Below are 22962 nucleotides of genomic sequence, written 5' to 3' on the forward strand. Positions count from 1 at the left end.
ACTGATCTCTCTATGTTATGGATACTCATACTTTGTAACAGTACCAGATTTAATAAATGAAAAATTACAAAGGAAAAAAGGGAAAACGAGAAACTGATACCAGGCACTTCACCAAACTGTCAGGTTGAGATCTGTCTTTTAAAGACGTTTTGAAGTGTCTTGGAAGTTTTGGTATACCAGAGGGTTGCTTTGGCCCTGTTCCGGTTTCTGTCTAGCAGTTAAAATGATTTGGAGCGGATTAATATTCTTGAGGGAAGTAGAGATGAGCTACTGATGAGACAGCTGTGCCACAAAATACTCCTGCAATGTTGTTTTGATTGGGGGCTGCTGCTTTGTTTTTCTGAATTTATACAGGGTATTCTCAGCAATACTAGGAAGTGGCATTACTGGTAATGTGAGTGGAGATGCTGCATACCACTTTTTTTTAAGAATGACTGTACTAAGAAAACATTAAGTTTCATTAAGTTTTGCTTTTTAATTTTTATTACTGCATGAAAGATGTTCTTTTTGCCCCTTAAAGAGGAAGAAAAATACTTGTAAAAAATTGTGCAAACAAAAAATAAGCCAAAATTCCAGGAGACAAATGCTTTTTGCCTATGGCCTGTCTTGATTATAACATTTCACAAATGTTGCATAATAAAAGTAATGTATTCTTATTTGCTGGAACATTTTAAAGTTGCTATTTCAAGTCATATGTGAAGTAAAACATACTAGAATGAAAGACATTAGCAAAGGTAAACCTAATAAACATTGTTGTCATTATTAAATAAGTAAGTATCGTTGAGTTTGATCCATTTATTCCTGACAAGTTAATTCCTCTTGCTTAAACTTTTCACAGACTTTAGAAAATTGATTCTTTCACACTGCTCCACTTTAGAGATTCAATTACTTAAAGAACTGTTTCATTCCTGACTCTACTACTGGTTACAGTAGGCAATTCACTCAAAGATTTCTGCTTTCTGTATCTCAGTTATGATCAAACAGAGTTGGTCACTAAATGCTTTGAGATTGTTGATGGTGTGAGTAGGAGTTGTATAGCATTACTGGACAACAAAGCAGTGGAAAACAGCATCAGCAGAGTTACTGTCTTCTAGGTTTTACAGACAGAACTCTTTGTTTTGCTTAGGGCTTTTTTTCCTCTTCACCCTTTATTCCCTTTCATTATATTGATCACTTGAAATCTGAATAGTGACACTGTAAGTTAACTTCTGAATGTTCCTTGGAATAGCTTTGTTCTCTTCTGTATCTGTTGTAATACAAAGTTGGGGTTTTTCTTCCAAATATTTTTTCATCTCAAGAGACGAGTCTTTGCTACTTGCTGTTATGATACTTTTTGTAAACTGTATACTGTTCCTTTTGTTCTAACTGTATGCCCATAAACTCCTGTATTGCTTTTGTAATATTTTCCCTGATTTTATGAGCATCAGCTCTCAGCAAGGATTTGGTGGTTTTCTTCTGCACTTGCTTTTGGTTTGGAGTGTTAGTCTAATCAAGTGCCAGAGGTAGTTTACATCAGCAATTATGAATTTGGTGGCCAGAGCTACAGCTCTGTCTATTCAGAACTCTACCTACGCCACAGGTGAGAAGCCACCCAATTCTCCTGGGCTACCATGCGTCAGGCAGGTAGTTTATAACAAAGAATAGTTTGTTATGTAGACTGCCCTGTGAGTTGTTTGTTACAACAGTCATAGAATGGCTTAGCAGTTTGAGTATATTTAAATTGTGGATTGCCTTGTGCTTTACATACCTTCAGAGTAGTCTGATTTTTAAAATATTTATTTTCATTTTAGGATGACACAGAAGAAAATTCCAATGATGGCAGCCAGCCATCCAAAAGACGGCGTATGGGCTCAGGGGACAGTTCTCGGAGCTGTGAAACTTCCAGTCAAGACCTTGGGTAATACCATTTTTTACAATTCCCACTTTTTATTGCAAGTCTAAATTTCTTGTTCAGTATGCTTAAGTATTAGCTGTTTTCTTTACTTGCATATTCTTCATACATCTTTCTGAATTGAGGTGATGTTCTATAAATAGCTAGATGTCTATTGCTCCCAGCATATTTTAAGGTATTTTATTTTAAAAGGCCACAAACAGTGCTGCATCTGATTTACAATCAGCACAGTTTACCTGTTTTTAAAACATTGCATACCTGAATGAATTTTGACACTGTAGTAGTTGCTTTTCCTGGTGTCCTCTCCATTGTGATGGATATCACTTTCTTCAGGTTCTGTCCCTTAGCATGTTGATAAATGGTGATTTAGAAAAATATAAGTGAAGTTGGGTATAACAATGTGACTTTTGAAACGGGTTCACAGGATGCTGTGTCCTAAACTGCTTGTCCAAATTTGTAGTTACTGTTCATTGATATATAAATAGGAATTACTGAATTTCTAGAGATGTAAGCATTCTTCTTAAGTATTGTTGTGATTTGTTCTAACATTGTTCTGATGCTTAGGTATAGTTATTTTCCTGCTGAAAATTTGATAGAATACAAATGGCCACCCGATGAAACAGGAGAATACTATATGCTTCAGGAGCAAGTTAGTGAATATTTGGGTGTGACTTCTTTTAAAAGAAAATATCCAGGTATTTATTTTTAAATAAAGTTTTTCTTCTAAAAGCTTGTGTCTGTAAACAGTTTGGATGTAGTGTGTGCTTCTTTGGTTATAGGATGAGCTAACTGCTTAAAAAAAGACCCAGCAAAAGCAGATCTGGATTATACTTGTTGTACTTTGTATTTTCATTACTGGCATATTAAAAATGTATCCAGTGGTTTTTTGAAGTAATGCAAGAGTTCATGGTATTGCCACTGAAAATTTGCGAACAAGTCTGATTGGGGGTTAGATCAGCAAGAACCTTTTAAAAATTGATGTCAATTCTATTTTTAAGTGATTTGTTGGTCATTTCTTACTACATAACTGTACCTCTCTATTCTGTTTCCTGAATTATGGCAACACTCCTACACTGTGGAAAAATTTAAAAAAACATGTTTGTGGAGGTTCTAGTATTTGAGCCTTCATTATTCAGAATTGTCAAATCTGATTCTTTTGTTGGGGAATTTATTTTTAAAAGTCACAGTAAAAGAAAAAGGTCTGTGCTTTCAGTACTTGGTAAAAATTTCTGCATTTGAACTTGCACATCAGGTTTCTTTAGTTTTTCTGTAAATGGTAACTATAGGCAGGGTCTTGACCTACTACAGGTCAAGAAAATTTACCATGTTCCTACATTGTTTATTAAAATTAGTTTATAAAGTTGTCATGTTCCTTGGAATAATGGTATAATACAGACTCTAGGTTCCTGGAAACAAACTTCTTGTGAAGTATTCTTACACTGTTCATGGGGGAGTTTCAGTTACTGCACACATTTTTATTTCTCTTTTTTGTTTTCTTTGGAGATTTAGAAAGGCGAGATTTATCTCACAAGGAGAAACTCTACCTCAGAGAACTAAATGTTATCACAGAGACTCAGTGCACACTAGGTAAGAAAACAAATTGTTAGACTCCTTATTACAGTAGAAAAAGTATGGCATGCTGAAAAAGTGGGTTCAGTTTGCTAGAGAAGAATTGCATCCCTCTTAACTGACAGCATAAATTCTGAAATTAGCACTGGTTTATTATTAACTTGGTAAATTGGCCATGATGTATCAATATTCCATATTTATTATTAACAAATATATTTTGGATCTATTCTAATTACTTAGAGAGGATTTTGCTATATTGTAAATTAACTTCTAGAACCTTTTTCTCTTAGAAAAGAGACCACCATAATTGTGTGGTGTCATATAAATACGTTATGTATATATGTATATATATATGTAGGTGGTGGTATATATTACACATATATATGTACATGGTGTCTTTATATACATTAGTCTTACTTTCCTGCATTGCACTGGAGCTCAGGAAACATCAGTGTATCTTAAATGGTTCAGCTTCTATGTTAGAAATTCGAGGAGTGTATATTAAGGCGCTTGAATGTAGTTGAAATGGATTGATGTAATTGCTGAGGCTTATATTGAAAGAGTTTTTTCTTACTCTGCTGATATACGTGACTTGGACATGTTAGAGTTTAAATGATGCTGCCACGGTTTTTTTTCTGTGTATCATGAGTCTGTCATCTTATATGCTGCCAATCTTTAGTATAACACCTTCATTTCTTGCCTGCCAGCTCTCTATTTTTTTTAACTTAGCTATTGGTAAGAGAACCGTATCTTAATTTTTATTAATAGAAGTAAAATGTTACATTTTGCCCGTTATATCCAATAGAGATATGTGCTGAGTTAGCTACCCCTGTTTTTAAAATTATAGTTATAATCAGTTGTAGTAATATAAGTCATTCCGTGCTGTTGTCCATGTTTGGAGTTTAGTTGTGTTGGAACCTTCACAGGAGGAGTTCTGCATTGTAGCTGCAAACTGAGGCATTCTGACTTCTGAACTTGAAATGCTTTAATTGGGAGTCAGGAGTCTGTGTGCAGTTTGCTGCTCTGAATTGCTCTCATAATGATTCTTCCTTGATTTGTATAGAGACGTTACGTAAACCTCGTAATTTCAGTAATGGTTCTGCAGGGTAATGAAACTTCACTAGCATTGGAAACTGAAACTAACAGTACAGGAGGTCCCATCTAGAACAAAGGTTCTGCTTCACCAGTGCCTTTAAGTAGGTGGTTGGGTCAATGTGAAAGGGTCTGTAGCTGTAAGTAATTACACAAGCCTTGGGTACGAGCAAACTCCTAATCAACCTTGAAAGCTGAATGGCAAAAGTTCATTGCTGCTTGAGAAAGGGAAGCATTGTGCACAGCAGGTTGTTGTCTTTAGCTGCTCAAAAACTTGAGTTGGTCATTGTGGGATATAAATAACCTACAGTTACTTTTGCCAGATAGCATCATTATTGGTTTTATTTATTTTAGGTCTGACAGCTTTGCGTAGTGATGAAGTAATTGATCTTATGATTAAAGAATACCCTGCCAAACATGCTGAATATTCTGTTATACTGCAAGAGAAAGAACGACAGCGAATAACTGATCATTATAAAGAGTATTCTGTAAGTAGTTATCATTCAAGTGAACCAAATCTGTGACATGAGTGTGAGAAAAAGCTCTTCTCAAACTGATAGTGAAAAGTATGTGAATTAATATATTTGTTTTTATTCCAGCAAATGCAGCAGCAGAACACACAGAAAGTAGAAGCCAGTAAAGTTCCAGAATATATTAAAAAAGCTGCCAAGAAAGCTGCAGAATTCAACAGCAATTTAAATCGAGAGCGGATGGAAGAAAGAAGAGCCTATTTTGATTTACAGACACACGTAGGCGCATTTAAATTGCTTACCTAGTGAAGTTGGGTTTGGTACCATTTTAGCTATTTTCCAGAGGGGTTGATCATTGTTTCATTCATATAGGGACTTACAGCTTTGATGTTAAATGGGTAATTCTGCTAAAATAACAATCTCAAATATATTTAATCTGCAGACTTTTTAAACTTGGAAATACCTGTCTTCAGAAGCTCTAAAAATTTCAGTGTTATTTTGTTATCATGTCTTTATTCTGATAGTAGTAGCATAAGACTAAGGGGGTTGTTGATTCACATAAATGGCGAATTCTTCTTTTGAATACCTCAAAAATTTTGCCTGACAGTATCTGAAGTAGAAAAGAAAACTATTTATTACTTAAAAGTGTGCTGCCTGTCAATATTATGCCCTTGTTTTTTGTTCGGTGTTACATTATTTTTGTATTGCATATGTTACATGCCTCTGCTTGATTAAAAAAAATTATCTTGCATTTTGAAGCAATATTGTTCTACTTCTATAAAGGCAGTAAAGCAAAAATTTTCTCTGCAAATTATTACATGGCAGACAATTAAGGAAAGTTTTCGTTTTCCTGGTATTGTCCCATGTTAGAGACAAGATAGTGGATAATTACTTCTCTTTCCTTCTGAGAGAAGGAAAGCTTATGTGTAAGCTTCTTCTTTTCATATATTTATATTATTAATGGGGTTTTTTTGTAGTACAGTCTGGTTTCAGAGTTAGATGGATGTGTTCTTTCTACTCTAAAGCCATATCAACCAATAATGATAATACATGCTAAAGATGCCACTCACAATGGCTAATGTTTGCTATTTCGATTGCTAGGTTTTAATTTCAAGATTATTTTTCGTAGTATACTGTTTAAAGTGGTTTTACCTAATGTTTGTTCAGTTCACTAGATGCTTAGTGATTGGCTTAATCCATGATACTGTTTTGTGAGTGGGATCTCTTAACGGTTTTAATGAATTGAGTTTTTCATGGTAGCTGTTCCAATTCAGTAAAACTGGCAAGTTAAAAAATGTTGGGGGAATAGTTGGTGAGGAAGGCTCAACAGTTTGTATGTGAAACAAAAATGTCATTGTTTTATATTAAACAATGCAGATTATCCAGGTGCCTCAAGGGAAATACAAAATCTTGCCTACAGAGAGAACAAAGGTTAGTCCTTATCCAGTGGCTCTCATACCCGGCCAGTTCCAGGAGTACTACAAAAGGTATTTTGAAAGCGTTTCAACTGCCAGTTCTGTTGCACTGATCTCTTTTGTCTACATGTAGCAGGTGGAAAACATTGCAGTGTCTTTGCTGTAAGGTTTCAAATTAATTCTATGTTTGAGACACTTGCCAGTCTTCAAAGATGCATAGTGTGACAGCTTGTGTCAACAACACAGTACTGACTGCAAGAGCACTGCCTCTGCTGGTGTATTGCAGTGCCTGAGATTTGTCCTGCTCAGGTGTTTACCATGGTAAAAAGAGGCATTGATTTCACTCCTGCCACCGTCCTTTTTTACTTATCATCGGCCTCTGCATGTGTGCTAAAATTAATGTTTCTGTATCAAAGTGTTGTAATGCTGGCTTGTGATCATGTGTTTTCTGTGTGACAGTCTGCTGTTCTATTTTGAATTTTTAGAAACTCTTTAAAAAAAATTTGATTGGTCTTGTGGGCTAAGTTTGATGTTGGATTTGTAAAGAGAAAGACAGTGCAGAATGGATCTTTGCATTTAATGAAAAACATATTACTTGACTGTTGACATAAATTTAAGATTTTACCAGTGGCATGCTACCGTTGAACAAATCTGTACGGATTTGAAGATTTTGCTGAAGTCTTTCTGTTGTACAGTAGAGATGGTATTCATGCTATATGTGCTTGGTTTTCTTTAGAGAGGCTCTTCGTCTGCATGTGCCTTGCTCCTTCCAGTGTGTGTTCATCCAGCCCACCCCAAATTTGCATGTTACAGGACGTTCCTGAAGGACTTTAATTTTATTAAATTAATTGAATTAAAATTACTACGTATTATGTTTATTTTGCAAGTGAACTGCAAGCGAAGCTGCTTTTCCATCTCAGTGAAGGACATAACCTTTCAAAATATGCAGCAAGACAGTATCCTGTTCCTTACAATGCTTGTCCTCAGCAGTAAGAGGACTTTTGTTTCTTAGTCCTTAAAGTAAAAAAGAAAAAGGGTAGATTATGCATGTTAAGCTGTATCTGGCTATAAGCAGTAGGATTAGATCTTTACATTCTTCTGAAGTTATATTTTCATATGCATTGTTTTGTTCTCAATAATCAGCTATACAGCTGTATTCTTTACTTTGCTTTGGACATGTTTGTGTGCCCTGGGTTAGAATTGTACACGTTATGGGGCACTGTACATTCATAAACAAAGTGTATGGTCTGTTGGGCACAGTAACGTGGATTGGTTAAAACTTTGCAAATACACTCTCCTGTGTTCCATGAATATCTGCTCTACAAAGAAGACAAGTACTATACATGGTATCCCATTTGGGAGGAGAAATTAGTATGTTTCCTTTGTTTTTGGAACTGCATGTTTTTATGTGCCTTCCTGAAAAAAAGGAGACTCTTTCTCAGTGAAGTTCCTGTATACTGTGTGACTTAATGCTTATGCATAAAGTACACATAAATGAATGAATTTTATTTATTTAACTTCAGATACTCTCCAGATGAGCTTCGTTACTTGCCATTAAACACAGCTCTTTATGAGCCTCCTTTGGATCCAGAGCTGCCAGCATTGGACAGTGATGGAGATTCAGATGATGCAGAGGAAGGGCGAGGTGATGAAAAACGGAAAACCAAAGGCAATTCGGTGAGATAAATTGAAAGTATTCTTGAACAAAAAAATCCTTTCCTTCACTTTTGTTAGTTTAACTAGTTTCTTTGTAGAATCTTCTAACATTTGCAAAATGAAGGGAAGACCATTTTAAGTACTTCTGTTTATTTCATAACATTGCTCTCCAGCTTTCTGTTTTGGTCCATTTTCAAAGTAAATTGAACAAATATTTCAAATTTCAGACCTTTTTTCTTTTTTTTCTTTTTTTTGTTTGTTCTGTTTTGTTTAAAGAAATTTTCAAGAAACTTCCCAGTGCAGCTTTTCATTATGCCCTTTTTCCAAAGGGAAGTTGCTGGCATTTCTGAGGAGAATGAACATTGTAGTTCAGGTCACAGTATATTTTGCTGTTTGAAGTCCCACAGAATCTGTCCCCAAAGCAAAGGTGTTGATAACCTCATAACTTTTTGTGATGTGGAAGCAGCAAGTACTCAGTATAGAAACAGTTATTTCATTCCAATTTAAAAAGAAGGTAAAAAGCACTGGTGCTTTTGCTTTACAATACATATTTAAAAAGATACTTATGTTCTCTCCACTTAACGCAAATACAAAATTAACTGTTAGCTGAAACTTAAGGGAAACTTTCACCTATGTACCTTGATAGTGTTTTAAATGCTTGAGAGCTAGCTGAGTTTCAAATTAGCTGAGTACAACTGAACCATTGGTGTATTGGTGCAGTTTGTATGTTGGTGACAATGTCTTTCCAGAAGTTTAACCCTAACTTTAACAGCAGTGGAATGTCACAGTGCATTTAGCAATTTCTAGTGTGATTGATGAACCTGTTTGACAATGGGTATGTACAATTCTAAATTTTGGCATGTAAATATTCATCTTATTTGAATTTCGTAAGCTACTTCTAAGTGAAGAAGAATGGAAGAGGTCAGCTTGTAGGTTAACAAAAGGAAATACAGGTGTTTAATATACTGTTTCTGCTTGCAATTTTTTGAGAAGAAGAAATCATATAAACACAACATGCTAAATGTCAACTCAAATTTTTGATTTAATCACACTCCAGCTTTTTTACAGTTGGTCAGTTGGTCTTTAACCATTTTTTCCCAGTTTCCTTTTCCACTGACTTCCATTCTCATTATTGGTAAAGAAAAGTAACTGAACCAAGCAGACTATCCTTTGATTTTTACAGAGGCTCAGAAATCTTTTTTTTGTGGCAGAATGCAGAAGGAAAAATATCCCTGAGTTTGAAAAGTGTAGAGAAGTGTGGAAAATTGATAATCAGATTCCTGTGAAGTGGTTTTGCCTTATGGGAGCAGGGGTTCTTAGCTAGTCAGTCATGGAGGGGGGCATATAGTTCAAAAAAAACTTAGAGGTGAGACATTGTCTGATTTGGGCTACCTACCATTTGTCAGATCTCCCTGGTGAGTCCCATGATATGCTTTATACCTTTTCCTTTTTCACCCCCCCCAACCCTCCCCACACTGTTGGAGTTGTGGTAGCAGTTTTCTTCTCTATAGTGTTTTAGTGGGGCTATCCTAAATAACCCTTCCCCTAAAATAATGGTGAAACATACCATTTCTTGTTGCCACATAGTTTAATCTGCTTTTGTGTTACACTCCTCCATTTGCCCTGTGTCTGTTTTATCTCTTTTGATTTTAGGATCTGGGGCACAGGCTGATTACTATTGTGTTTTTACAGAGTGTTACTGTAGGGCACCATTGTTATTTGGCCTCTTGGTTTTTATTGTAATAAACGTTAGTAATCACACTGCTTCCTTCTGGAGCTTTTTGGAAGCCTTTATTAACACTTTTCTGAGAAAAGTCTTGTGCTGCTGCTCTTAATTATGCTTACATTGATCTCTCCCCCTCTTTGAACCTCTTCCCATCTTTCTTGCCTCCTCATTCGTCAAAAAAAAACCCAACTTGTAACTGCAAAATAAATTCTGTTGTTTGGTTCTATATTAAATATGGATGCCTGTTTTGCCATTGATAGCATTCTTCTGCTGCAGTCCAAATTAAATATTTAGATTGCTCCTGGTGAAAATAGTAGATGAAGGTGGCAGAAAAAAACCTTCACATGTTTAATTCAAAGCAGTGCTTGTACACTTTAAATACATGAGAAGGGCACTTTTAATTTTTTATTGGCCCTATACAATGTGAACAGCATCTTGCATTTAGTGGATTTCTTTCTGGCTTCTAATGGAAAATGGTTCAAAGAATTACACTGTTGTGCTCCCCACACTGGTACTAAGACCAACTGGAAAACATGACTGCTGTTGCTGACACCAGTCTCTCAAACCAGAAAAAAACAGATTAAGAATGTTGTGAACAAAGGTGTTCTAGATGTGATAAACCCCATGCTTTTGCAGAAGGAATGATGTATCCTTCTCTTACCTTAGCTGGCTCTAAGGGGCATAGGAAAGACTTGTCTGTCTATCCAAAAAATAAAAAAATATAGCTATGGTATTTTTATTATAGGACAATTCGTCTGGCAATGTATCTGAAGGTGATTGCGCCACAGACAACCAGGAGGATTCTTTTCAGGGAAGACAAAAAACAAGAGACAAAAGTGCTACTCCAAGAAAAGATGGTTCCAAACGTTCTGTATTACCCAAATCAGTTCCTGGGTACAAGGTAGAAGAAAAAAGCCCCTGACTGAATTTTACTCACCAGCTTCTCCCTGAAGTATTTGGTTTTTTCAATAATGTGGAACTTCTGCTTGCTGTACTTCACTAGCTGTTCTCCTGTTGTGTGCTCCATCTGTTTGCTTCCTTATTTCCTTTTTGCTTATATTTCATGTGGGGCTTTTCTTTACCCTAGCTGTACAGTGGCCTCCTATTGTGTTAACTTCTTAGATTCATAGGCAGTAACGCTAGAAAAATCCACTGTGGATTTATCATTGGAACTCAACATCTTTCTGTCTGCTTTAACGTAGCAATCAGAAGTATGTGCCAGTTTGAAGCTAGCATTCTCTATTTGTTACTTTTTTTCTAGTTCGTATGGCAGCATATCAAGAGACCAGTGCTGTAAAGTGCAGCTATATAGCTAAACATATTGTTATGACATTGATTTTAAATACAGCGTTTTATCCTATGATGTTACAATGTATAGGAAGGAAGGCAAAAAGCTTACTACAGCTGTATAGGCAATCATATGTAACCCCTGTAACAGTATATGGAAAATAGCCTTTTATGTAGTTCATACTATATAGTAACATTTGTAGGCAATATGCTTTTATCTAAACTAGAAGGTTGGTGAGGATGTTAAGACATTTCAGCTATCAAGCAGTGATTGCCAAACTTAAGACCCAAATCTTCAGTATTCCTGTATAGTAATTTCAAAAATTATGATAAAAATACTTTTCAGAAGAAGTGGGTTTTGACATCATTTTTTATGTGTTACTATTCGGCATACTGAGAGAGGATCTGACTAAACTGTAACACATTAAAAGCACGTAATTGTCTAGACCTGTTCCACTGAGAGGAATGAGAATTTTCCGTTGACTTACATGGGAGCAGGAATGACCCATAAAGAGGGAAAACACTAAGTTAAGGTAGGGTTGAGTGTTTACCAGTCAGGAATGCTTATTTACAGTTACAGGACAAGAAACAGTTTTGTCAGTGACAAGTTTGTACATACTTAGAATCTGTCTCAGCAAAAGTGAGCTGTTGATGACTTGCATTTTATATTCATAAATATTTACTATCTGTGTTTACCAAGTTAATAGTAAATAAACTATAACTTACAATAAGAAGCTAATTTCCAGCAAGAATTGGACAGCTTTGATAAATTTCCTCTACATACAGTATCTGTACAAGTTCATAACAGACAGCAAGCTCCAGTTGCATTTTCTCTTTTCAGGAACTTACTAAGAAATGGGTGAACTGTGGATTGTGGTTTACCACATATATATATTTTTTTATGTGTAACTTTGCAAGAAGTTGTGGACATAGAATGCATTTCAGTATTCCCATGAACATGAAATCCAAAGATGAAGGCTGAAATTTTGCTTTAGCTTTGTTTAACTTGACATTAGGATTGTGTGCCACTGGTTTACAGAAGTTTCACTTAGCTGTGAGATGCCCAAGTGTTTGATTAGTCCAATCTATTTAATGGCCTCATGAATGCATAGAGAGAGAACTGATGGAGCAGAACTTTCAGCAAAGTTTTGCACTTAAAATTGTAGAAGAGTAGTATACAGCACTGCATTTTGAAAATGGATTCCCATAGCAATTACTTATTTGTTCAAAATCACTGATCCTGTCAGTAACAAGGTCTTACTATAAACTTACAGTGCCACATCTTTGCAATGTCAGCACACCCTGCCTGCATCAACCATCAGGCTCTTGTTAAGTCAGGGGTGGTGATGATGTGTTGGGAGGGTGAGAGGATTGGCTTTCTTGTTTGTGGGAACATTTGAAAGCTTGCAATAAGCCAAATTACATGAGCTGTTTTAACTGGCGAGACAGAATGATTCTTGTTTGTGAGTCTATAAAAACACCAGATAACAATATACCTACCATATGTGCCTACATGTTAAGGCACTTTGAGCCGAAGGCTTGACTGATTCAAAATGTTTTCCCTGTGAAATCTTTATAAAACTTTTGTTCTATATTGTTCTTTTAATATTGGACTATTTTTGTAGGACACTAATTTTTGGTTACATGTAGTTAAAATTGAAGGATAATTGCTATGGCATCAGCATATATATGTATAGTTATAGGCACGTTATGAGTGTTACAGGATTCCATACATTTCCACTGAGTTATTTTTGAGTAAAAGAAATACTGTATTTTATATGGAGTCTTTTTTTATTGTCAGTTCTTTAACAAAGAACAATGAGCATGTGTTTTACATTTTGTCATGTTACAAGTAGCGAGTCTGTTGCTGCAGGACTGACTACTACAATTGCACACACAGGGTACTGTTAAAAGTACAGGAGATTTTTTTGCACATAAAAATGAAATGTATTGAGTATCTTTATTTTGCAACACTTCTGGTTTGGGTCAATGTATATGAAAATGTAACGCTTTGCATTCAGAATAGGATGTTATAAAAATGGTGTAGTTGGAAAGCTTTGAGAGCTGCAACACAGCAGCATGGAAGTGAAAACCTACACAGCACAAAGTCATCATTTTGAGCCCCCATTCATTTTCTCTCCTATCTTAATCCCAGTAAGATGAGGAAGTAGAAAGCAAAATTTACTCCTAATGAGATGGGATATTGTGACTTCCCATTTGGAATTAACAGACATTTTTATAGCATTTCTAAAAGCCATTCATGTTGGTAGAACTGAACTGGATTGAAATGTGAATCATCTTGATTTCCTTTTTTTTTTTTTTTTCTAAAAATACTTCCATACTGTTGGAACTTCATTCTTCATAGGCTGTGATTCTCACCCCCCTTAAAATGCACAGTTTCTAATGAATACAGTTTAGTGAACTAAGACTAGATGGAAGCATTGTTAATAAATGCATCTATATCAATGAGAGTTATGTGTATCAGAGTGTGACCTGCACATACCTGTAACATTGGTGTGTGTCCAAAAGGCAGCTCACTTCAGCTGGAGTGTGCTGTTGTATATTAAAGGCAGTAAAATACAAATATAAGCCAGAAGTCTGATTAGAAGAGTGCACTTGCTATTCTAGAAAAGCTCAGTTTCTTAGATTAAAACACAGTTAAAATAGCCTAAACAATGGAAGGGTAAATGCTGACACACTGACAAAGTTTAAGCATGTGCCACTTTTTTTGGGAGGAGCAGGGTATAAAGGTATACATGTAGGACACGTAGTAGAGTTAACAGTAATTGAGTTCATGTGTGGTTTTGCTTCCATAATATTTATTATTTTGTAGCAATGTTTGTGTGTTAGACTTCTTTTACTGTTTTATGATATTTATGTATAAAACAGGTTGACTTTGCTTTTTTAAAATAAATAAGCAAAAAAATGTGTCTATGAATGCCTCTGTCATCTTTTGAAGGAAGTTACCTATAAACGTCTAGTGTGGTGTTTTGCTTTCTTGAATAAAATTCCTTAGACCAAACAATTTGAAGTAGGGTGTAGACATGTTTTGACATAAAAAGCAGATTGAAAACTTCAGAAAACTTGATGCAATGCAGCCTGATACTTTAAAAATGAATCAAGATATTAATTACCTTGCTAGGTGCTATCAAAAAGTGTCTGGGAAAATAAACGCACTTAAAGATAAGTTGTATTGCAAAAGATCTTTGTAATTATTTTTAAATATATATATATACACACACATATACATATATATATATTTGTGTTTCACTTTTTAAATTTATTTTAGAAGTAAACCCCATTCTTCTCCCCGTGTGTGATTGGTAGTTGACTGGGATTCTTGCTTACTGACAAGCTGTTTAGGGGAGAATATGCCTTCAGCGCCCTCTCCTAGCTGGGTCTTTGCAGCAACGTTGTTTTTTAAAACTGGCACTAGTCAGTTTAATATCGGTGAGCACTACGTTAATTGTAGACTACATTTCTCACTAACTTCATTATGCAGCAGTTAAAGCTCAACAATGTAACTACTGCCATGTTTCTGAAATTTGGAATGCCTTATTTCTTCCTCAGGCCTCATCAGGATGAAACTGGTTTATCTAATGAGTTGGGACACAGAATACATAGATATTTCACATTTTAACAGCCTGCTATTTCTCTTATCCTTTAAATGGATCTCATGGACCCAGACACACTCCAGATGATCACTTAGAAAAATTACAGATGTAAATCTGTAGTTAAATGCAAGGCTCTGCTTATAGTGGTTATGACTGGATACAAAAAGGAATGGTAATAGAAATACAGCCTTGTACAGCATAGCTAACCAGATAAGTAGAAACTGAAGATAGATAGAAAAAGCAATGTATGCAAATAAAAAATTATCTGTAATTTCCTTCATTAACAGGAAATCCACACAGTTCATAAAGTAGTATTCTGTGTTGGAAGAATCTTCCTGACATGTTTCATTGTATGTCACATTTAGTTTACCGTGAGGAGAATGTTAGCTGATGAATTAATAGGAAGAGGCAAGTACATGCTTTTGATCCAATTGGATTTACATATAACTCACTGTGTATGACAAATGCAAAATTTTAGGTAGTTAAATCTACGATTTTTTTCAGTGCTGCTGCTTGTCAGTGATGGTCACATGTTTCAGGGTTCACACATCCTGACAGATAGTTTATTAATTTTAATAGTTAAGGAGATAGATGACATTTCCTGTTGAATCTGTAAATTCTTCTGGAATGAATTTATAGCCCTCTTCTACCCTTCCAGCCAAAGGTCATTCCAAATGCTATATGTGGAATTTGTCTGAAGGGTAAGGAGTCCAACAAGAAAGGAAAAGCTGAAGCTCTTATACATTGCTCCCAGTGTGACAACAGTGGTAAGTATCTACATACACTAAGTGGATTCCTAAGGGAATTTGACAGATATTTTTGTAGACATATTTAGTGGATACTATGTGTAGCAACAGTTCAGTTGCCTTTTCTGTCCTTTGTTAAGACCCCATCTCTCTCTCGTGTTCTCTGTACTCGCACACTCTGCACTGTGGGATCTCACCAGGAGGTGAGCTAAACTTCATGTTCGGTAAAAGCAAAGTCTAACTAATTTTAAATTTCATTTCAGGCATAAAAGTAATAACACTGGTTTTAATCTAGGCCACCCTTCTTGCCTTGATATGACCCCGGAGCTTGTTGCTATGATTAAGACTTACCCTTGGCAATGTATGGAGTGTAAAACGTGCATTATATGCGGGCAGCCTCACCATGAAGAAGAAATGATGTTCTGTGATGTATGTGACCGTGGTTATCACACTTTTTGTGTGGGGCTTGATGCTATCCCTTCAGGTAATAAAGTAAGAGTTACTTGTTCCCTTCCCACCTCCTCTGAGTCCTGGGCTCTCTCAGAATTAATACATGCATTGCTTTTGAAAGAATAGTTTAAAACAAGTGTGAAGGTAAGAGTAAGAAATACTGTAGGAAAGCATTCACACTGTAGGACCTGATTTTTTTACTAAGCTTTATTTCTGTATATTTGGTTGTGCACAGTTAAACCTGGCAATTCCTGTGTAGGAAATATAATTGGCTTTTACAGCATAATCCAAACAGGCTCACTTAGAACTATTTCTTTTCCATATCCACAGAATACTGAGAATAATTAGCTCTTTTCCTTGAAGAAACCTGTAAAAGAAACTGTATTGCTGCATTGCTAGAATATAGCTTTCACATTAATTGTGCTTTCTAAATGAAATAATTGTCTCAATTTAATATTTGTAAATACCTCTTTAAAATACCCCTTTCATTCCCTTTTTTATTCTTGTCAAACTGGAACAGAAGTACCTCCATGGCAGACAGGCAGCCTGTAGCTTTGAATTGCCCAGTCACTCATATCATCTGCCGAACTCAGGGCAGTAGAAAGAAAGTAACAGCTGGCACTGTTGCTTTACATGTAATCCTAAGTCCATTGTAAATTCATGAATACATATTCAGTGGCAGTGACAGTATTCCCTGGACAGTACTTAAAACACGCTGTACTGCCCCATTTTGGGAAGCACTGGAGCTAGCTGTCACTTTAGTTCTTTTGGTTCTGTGGCTGATTTCACTTTGAGGCTGACCTAAGAATGTAAACAAAATAGATTATATGTCTACAAAACTACAGAATTACCAAAGCAACCTTTGATCCCAGCTGTTCTAATATAAACAGTTAAATGCTTCCCCAGCTGCCATTCATTTCTGCTCTGGGTAACTTCACGACCTCATACTGTAGTCATTCACCTTAAATATGACCAGCAAACTCGAGCATCCTTTGTCAAGCTCGTACCTAATAACCACCGCCTTGGCAGTGCTGGCACTTCCTGAGGTCCATGAAGATTGGTGTAGCCAGTGGTTACACACAATGAGTCTGCAAGGGAGCGTGAATTGTATATGCTGCTTTATAGAAGAGACGCTCAATTTAAAGAAAAGCATTGGTTGTTCACATTAAAAGGAACCACTGCAAATAGATAAGCACCTAACAGAATGGTGAAGGGCTGCCTAAATAGATGAGAGTAACAAACTTAGTTTCCCAATAATTGATAACTTTCTTTTCTTAGGTCGCTGGATTTGTGATTGTTGTGAGAAAGACCCTCCTGTACCCAGAAGAGGAGGAAGAAGGGGTAAAAACAGCAAGGAGGGTTAAAAAGGCCCTAAAAACTTGCTGTCCAAAACTTAACTGCACAAATTAAAGTGATACTTTGGTGCTATTTAATCAACCACTCTAAGAGGAGAAATACCACTTTTTTTTTCCTTTTTACTAAATAAACTTTGTCTATATAATTATTTTTTTGTGCTACAAGTCACTAATGTCCTGTCAGATGTTGAGATAGACAAACCAAATTCCCACTCAAAAAGAGAAGCCTTTCAGTAGGGAAATCTAAATTATACATGCATTTGTATAAAATTATAGTAACATACTTGTTTATTTCAGTGCACTCATCAGTAAGCTCTGTGAAAAGAAAATTACAGAGCAATTTAAATATAGTTTATTTGCATAGCAACTGGTTATTTTGAAAGACTCGACCAAAGCAAAAAGTATTCCTGGAAAAAGTAACTTCTAAGAAAAAGTGGGCATGAGATGACCTTCTAACAAGATACTGCAAATCCCTTTTCAGCAGAAATTTTCCTTGCAAGCTAATGACTTATTCAAAAATATGTGCTTGAAAAAAAATATCAATCACAAAAAGCTATCAAGGGAAGTGTAAGAAAGCCCCTCTCGAGATACCTATATGCTGTGTTGTTTTTAATCAGAGATGAAAATGTCGTACTGACAAGTACCAACAGCTGAAGGCTCCCTCTCCCTGCAGTAATAGCAAAGAAGCAACATGCACTTGATTCAGGTCATGGATGTGTAGTGATTATGAGTGACTGGACCAACCTGTTTGACAGATGGCTGATGTGATGTAGAGCACATGCAGTCAAAATACAGACCATCTATTCTCTTAGGTGATTGATTGTTTCCTCCTTCCTTCACCCTAAGCTCCTCAACTTCATGAATACACTCAAACACGTTGCTAATCAGTTTTACTGGAGATACTTGCTCAGAAAAGAAGCAGGTTTTATTTTTAAATGTGATCTAAATTGAGAGGGGGACTGAAGTGCAGTAGTTTATTCATTTTTCTTTATAAAATACAATAGAAAATACTGAATTGGAATTGATTTTCCTAAGCACCTATTTTAAATGAATTTAACAAGATCCCAACTATACATTCATTTTTAAGCCCTGATCTCTGAAGAGCACTGCAAATACTGTGCTGGCTGCTCATTTTACCTATTGGGGAGGATTTACAATATAAAATTAAGTATGGCTTGTTCTCCCCACTTCCTTTCTGGTTTAGGAAATGTAACCTGAATATCTCTTCAGGAAACATAATGAGTATTAAATATTACAGCAAGTCATTCATACCAATTCCACAGGATGAAGTGTGACTTAAGTCCAGTGTGTATCAATTTAAAAAAGAATTTCAAGTATTAATTTCAAGATTCCAATAAGTATAGTCCAGAAAACAGACTCCTCATCCTGAGGTTCATCTTCTGTAGACTGTGAGTATTTCTGGTTTGCCTCCATCTCCTCAGGGTTATAAGAAGCCTCGCCAAATGGGTACTGTACAACTGTTCGATCGTAGTACACCTTCATTTCAAACTCGCTCTCCAGGTGAGAGGGATGGCCGTAAATCCCTATTCCCACAGGGCGGCGGAAGTGTGCAGGCACATGGACGATGTCTTGGCCACAAGTTACAGACTGTAACTCGTACTCGTCAAAGCTGGGGTGAAGTGTCACATCAGATACGTACAAGTCTGCGTCACCTTTTAAACTCCGCATCTGCAGAACTATCTTTCCCTCGTGATTTAGTCTCAAATAGCTGTAGTTTCCTGCTCCAATCTGACCTTGGACAACATGGAGAAGAATCCATTCCTCCGGTATGTCCTCTTCCTCAAAGGCATTTACCACCAATAGTACTTGAGCCGTCACAAATACTGTCAGGAGTCTTCTCCAGTGTGTTGCCATGGTCTTAAGTTGTATTTGGATTCTTCCTGTGTCCCGTGTGCTACCTTGTGAATACAAAACACAATTCAGATTTTAGTATATTCCCTTCTTGGAAGTAATCTATTACTTTTTTAAAAATTTGGTAATTTTTATAAATCCTCTCTAACCCATACAAAGTTAACTTCAATTAAGTGTGTTACATTAACTTGTATTTTTTAATAGTCACAGCAACCAGTGCTAAGATTCAGAACTTTGTCAGAATAAAATGGCTTAAGTTTCCAAAAGTTAAACAGAAATTAACCTAGCCAGCGTTCTTGCAACAGAAGTGACACAGAGACTCTAGTTTCATTCTACCCGCATGCATGCCAGACTTGACAGATACCCAGAAGGGATGAAACCTAATAATGATTTTAGCTTCAGTTTAACAAACAAACAAAACAACAGTTAAGGAAAGGAAGGCTTTTGCATGCTTGAAGATGCTTAACTTTATATGAGGTACTCTAGGGCATCCTATTTGTTCTCCCATCCTCTCAACTTCAAAAGACAATAAAGGTGCAGATCTGGATGTGGATTTGAAGCAGTAGGCATTCCAACTTGCATGGAGATGGAGTTAGAAATAAAAATAAATTATCTAATGAGGTAATACATTAATTTATGACCCTGATGTGTGGCTTGTTTCTAGGACCAAATTTGGCATATTTTCCCTGAAAAAAAATGCACACTTTCAAGAAGATTTTGTTAAAAATGCTCAGCTCTTTTACAGCATTTGCATACAAAAGATAAGGCTGAAGGTATCAGGACAAGGGGAAGATGGAAAGGAGTGCTGCAAGATCAAGGTTCTTACAGCCTATTCCCTCCTTGCTGCACACTCCCAGTTAAGACAGCCTGAGTGTGCCTGCCACACTCCAGCACTCTAAACAGCTGCACTAAGTCTCTGTGTGCAAAGCAGCAGCTTCTAAACCTTGATGAAGGCTTCCAAAGTATATAGCTGACTGAATTTGACATGCAAATCACAGAAGCCACAAGCCTGAACACCTTCATGTTTAAGAGGAAGATTCTCATCCCCTCATTCCTTCCAGAAGGACACTACAATTATCTGAAACCAGAAAGCTGCCTGTAAGTCGTTTTGTACCCTGCTAGCATCAAAACAAACTGCATTACTTCCACTGAGATGTCACTTAAGCATTAGAAGTTCTACAATTGAATGGATCTAGGGGAGAAAAAAACCAGAAAAAAATGCCCAACTGTTTCTGTAGTTCGACGTTTTCTGCTCCAGATGCCTCTGTACTGCAGGGCCACAATTCTGCAAAGACAGCATAAAAGAACAAGGTGCAGCATTCGCTGAACCTGCCAGACTGACAAAACTCCCTCAACGGCTACAGGAAAAAACAGTCTTTTGTTTCCCCCACATCAGGGAGGTGACTCTCTGTCACTTGTACATCGAAGTAGTGACGAAAAAGCCGAGCGGAGGCACAGGAGGATCTCCACATCTGACCAGAAAATCATTAAAGTTATCTAGCAAAGAACGAAAGCATACCGACGCTGGCGCAGCGTTCGGGAGGAGAAGCGATTCCAAGAGACCTTGGACAGAGCCACGAACGAGCAGCTCTGCCCGCCCCAGCTCGCCCCCGCCTCCCCGCGGGCGGGACGGCAGCTCCGGGGGACGCGGGCGGCTCCGCGCCGCTCCTGCCGGGCGGCCCCGACAGGCCCGGCGTAGGGCCCGGCGTTACCCCGCCGGCCGGGGGCTGGGGCACGGCTCACCTCCGACCTGCCGCGGGGCTCCGGCTCCGGCGAGGCCGCAGCCACGGCGAGGAAGAGCAGCGGGGACTCCGCGGACGTGCGGCAGCGCAGCGCCGCCGGGGCCCCGCGGGAAAGCCCCTCCCCGGGGCGGGCCCCGGTATAGCGCGGCGGCCGAGAGGAGGCCGGCGCTGAGGAGCCGACGGGGAGGGCGGGACACCGCTCTCCCTGCGTGCCCCGCGAGCCGCTCCGGTGCCTGGCCGAGCCCGGCCCGCAGCGGCGCGAGCGGGGTCGCTGGGGGCGGGTGGAGCCGCCGCACCCTCCCCGAACGCCGCCGGTACCGCCGGGCGCTCCCGCCCCGCCCCGGGCATGGCCGCGCCCCCGGTATCGCGAGAGCGCGCGGCGGGGGCGGGGCGCGCGGCGGGGGCGGGGCGCGGGCGGGGGCGGGGCGCGGGCGGGGGCGGGGCGCGGGCGGGGGCGGGGCGCGGGCGGGGGCGGGGCGCGGGCGGACGGGTGAGGGACGGGCCTCGGGAGGCAGCGGGGCACGGAACGGGGACGCTTGGTGCGCCGGGAGAAGCGTTCTTCACCGCGGAAGCCTAAAGTTAGAGAAGCCTTCCTTCAGCTGCACTGAAATTGGATGTAAGATGTTTACTGGAGGATAGGCGTCCCTCCCTTAGTTAGCGGCAGTTTATCTGAACGTCGGCATAAGCCTGATCTGAGGTCACAGAACAGAAAAATAGTGTGACAGCAACAAAACCCCCAACGCTGCTTTTGAATATCCATTGATTTCAACAATTACCTGGGTTTGGTTGAGCTGCTTAAAATCATAAACAAGAGTGAAAGATTGAAATGGAAAAAAAAAGTCTTTATGGAGTGCATTGTGTTCTAAGAGATTTAAGAGAGCCTGTGTACGTACCCCAAGGGCCCTGTACTAACTGAGCTAATGTTTTATCTTCCACGCCTTCTGATTTCATAATGCTCATGTAACTTGTTCTCTTCATTCCTAGCTCAAACTAACTGGCTACATAAAACAGCCAAATGCAGATTCTGATAAATTTTAGCTTTTTTGAAATCAGTTTTGTTCCTATAAGGATTGTTATTCTGCTTAAACCATAGAAATATTAAAATTGCTAGACCTCATTTTTAAAGTTCTTCTTATGATTGAGTATTGAGACCACTAGAAATATACTGTTGGACACAAAAGCATGATACGGTAAGGCACTGTTGTTTTCAGCAGTCTTTCATGTTCCACGTGGATGTCAATTTCACTGGGGGTGCTGCAGTGAGTCCAGAGAAGGGCAATGAAGCTGGTGAAGGGTCTGGAGCACGTCCCATAGGGGGCAGCTGAGGGAGTTGGGGGTGTTTACCCTGGAGAAGAGGAGGCTCAGGGGAGACCTTATCATTCTCTACAACCATCTGAAAGGAGGCTGTAGCCAGGTGGGGGTTGGTCCCAGGCAACAAATGGCCAGACAAGAGGAAATGGTTTTAAGATGTGCCATGGGAGGTTTAGGTTGGATGCTAGGAAAAATTTTTCACAGAAAGGGTCATTAGACACTGGAATGGGCTGCCCAGGAAGGTGGTGGAGTCACTGTCCCTTGAGGTGTGTAAGGAAAGGCTGGATGTGGCACTTAATGCCATGGTCCATTTGACATGGTGGTGTTCAGTCATAGGCTGGACTCAATAATTTCAAAGTCTTTTCCAACATAATTGGTTCTCTGATTCTGTGATTTGTCATAGGTGGGTACCCAAGGTGAGGGAGTGTGTGAAGCCAAGGTCTTTTAGCATTGTGTTGCATAGAAACAGATGTGTTTCACAGGGGTGTGATGAGGTAAAAAATTCTCCCTGCACACGTACACGTCACTAATACACTATACAGTCAAGAAGTCAGTTCAAGATCTGTGATACTTCCTTGGATTGCTGCTAGTTCCCTAGTTGTTATGGACAGTAGGTTGTTGAAAGTATTGAAGGTACAAACATTGAAAGATGAAAATAAAGTAAGGTGAAAATTTTAAAGAGGGGTATTGCTTAACTGCCTAGAAGCTGATACAGAGACACAACATGTCTCAGAACAAGTTCTTTAAGACTCCCAGGAGTCGTTTG

The 22962-nt window shown here is 38.3% G+C and overlaps 2 protein-coding genes across 7 annotated transcripts in view; one reads left to right on the forward strand and one right to left on the reverse strand.

Moving 5' to 3' along the window:
* PHF10 (PHD finger protein 10) overlaps positions 1 to 17420 on the forward strand; it is an 18880-nt gene extending 1460 nt beyond the window's left edge. Inside the window, exons 2-12 of one of the 4 annotated variants that reach the window (XM_032102378.1) lie at positions 1791 to 1897; positions 2456 to 2586; positions 3395 to 3478; positions 4907 to 5040; positions 5152 to 5301; positions 6400 to 6509; positions 7961 to 8114; positions 10565 to 10720; positions 15379 to 15487; positions 15762 to 15950; positions 17195 to 17420. In XM_032102378.1, the coding sequence (XP_031958269.1) occupies positions 1791 to 1897; positions 2456 to 2586; positions 3395 to 3478; positions 4907 to 5040; positions 5152 to 5301; positions 6400 to 6509; positions 7961 to 8114; positions 10565 to 10720; positions 15379 to 15487; positions 15762 to 15950; positions 17195 to 17280 (1410 nt within the window). In that variant the 3' untranslated portion in view covers positions 17281 to 17420. The remainder of the gene's footprint in view (positions 1 to 1790; positions 1898 to 2455; positions 2587 to 3394; positions 3479 to 4906; positions 5041 to 5151; positions 5302 to 6399; positions 6510 to 7960; positions 8115 to 10564; positions 10721 to 15378; positions 15488 to 15761; positions 15951 to 17194) is intronic. The other 3 variants (XM_032102380.1, XM_032102376.1, XM_032102377.1) reach the window with 3 other exon arrangements.
* C3H6orf120 (chromosome 3 C6orf120 homolog) lies at positions 13415 to 21140 on the reverse strand. 3 transcript variants are annotated; one of them, XM_032102382.1, is made up of 2 exons: positions 20887 to 21140; positions 13415 to 19190 (listed from the first exon to the last, which is right to left on the reverse strand). In XM_032102382.1, exon 2 carries the CDS (start codon positions 19144 to 19146, stop codon positions 18589 to 18591), a length of 558 nt encoding a protein of 185 aa, XP_031958273.1. In that variant the 5' UTR covers positions 19147 to 19190; positions 20887 to 21140; the 3' UTR covers positions 13415 to 18588. The 3 variants fall into 3 exon arrangements, with proteins under 3 accessions (XP_031958273.1, XP_031958274.1, XP_031958272.1); XM_032102383.1 differs by lacking the exon at positions 20887 to 21140 and adding an exon at positions 20641 to 20800; XM_032102381.1 differs by lacking the exon at positions 20887 to 21140 and adding an exon at positions 20371 to 20584.
* Positions 21141 to 22962: the final 1822 nt, after the last annotated feature.

This window comes from Corvus moneduloides, chromosome 3, assembly GCF_009650955.1.
Source record: "Corvus moneduloides isolate bCorMon1 chromosome 3, bCorMon1.pri, whole genome shotgun sequence".
NCBI lineage: Eukaryota > Metazoa > Chordata > Aves > Passeriformes > Corvidae > Corvus > Corvus moneduloides.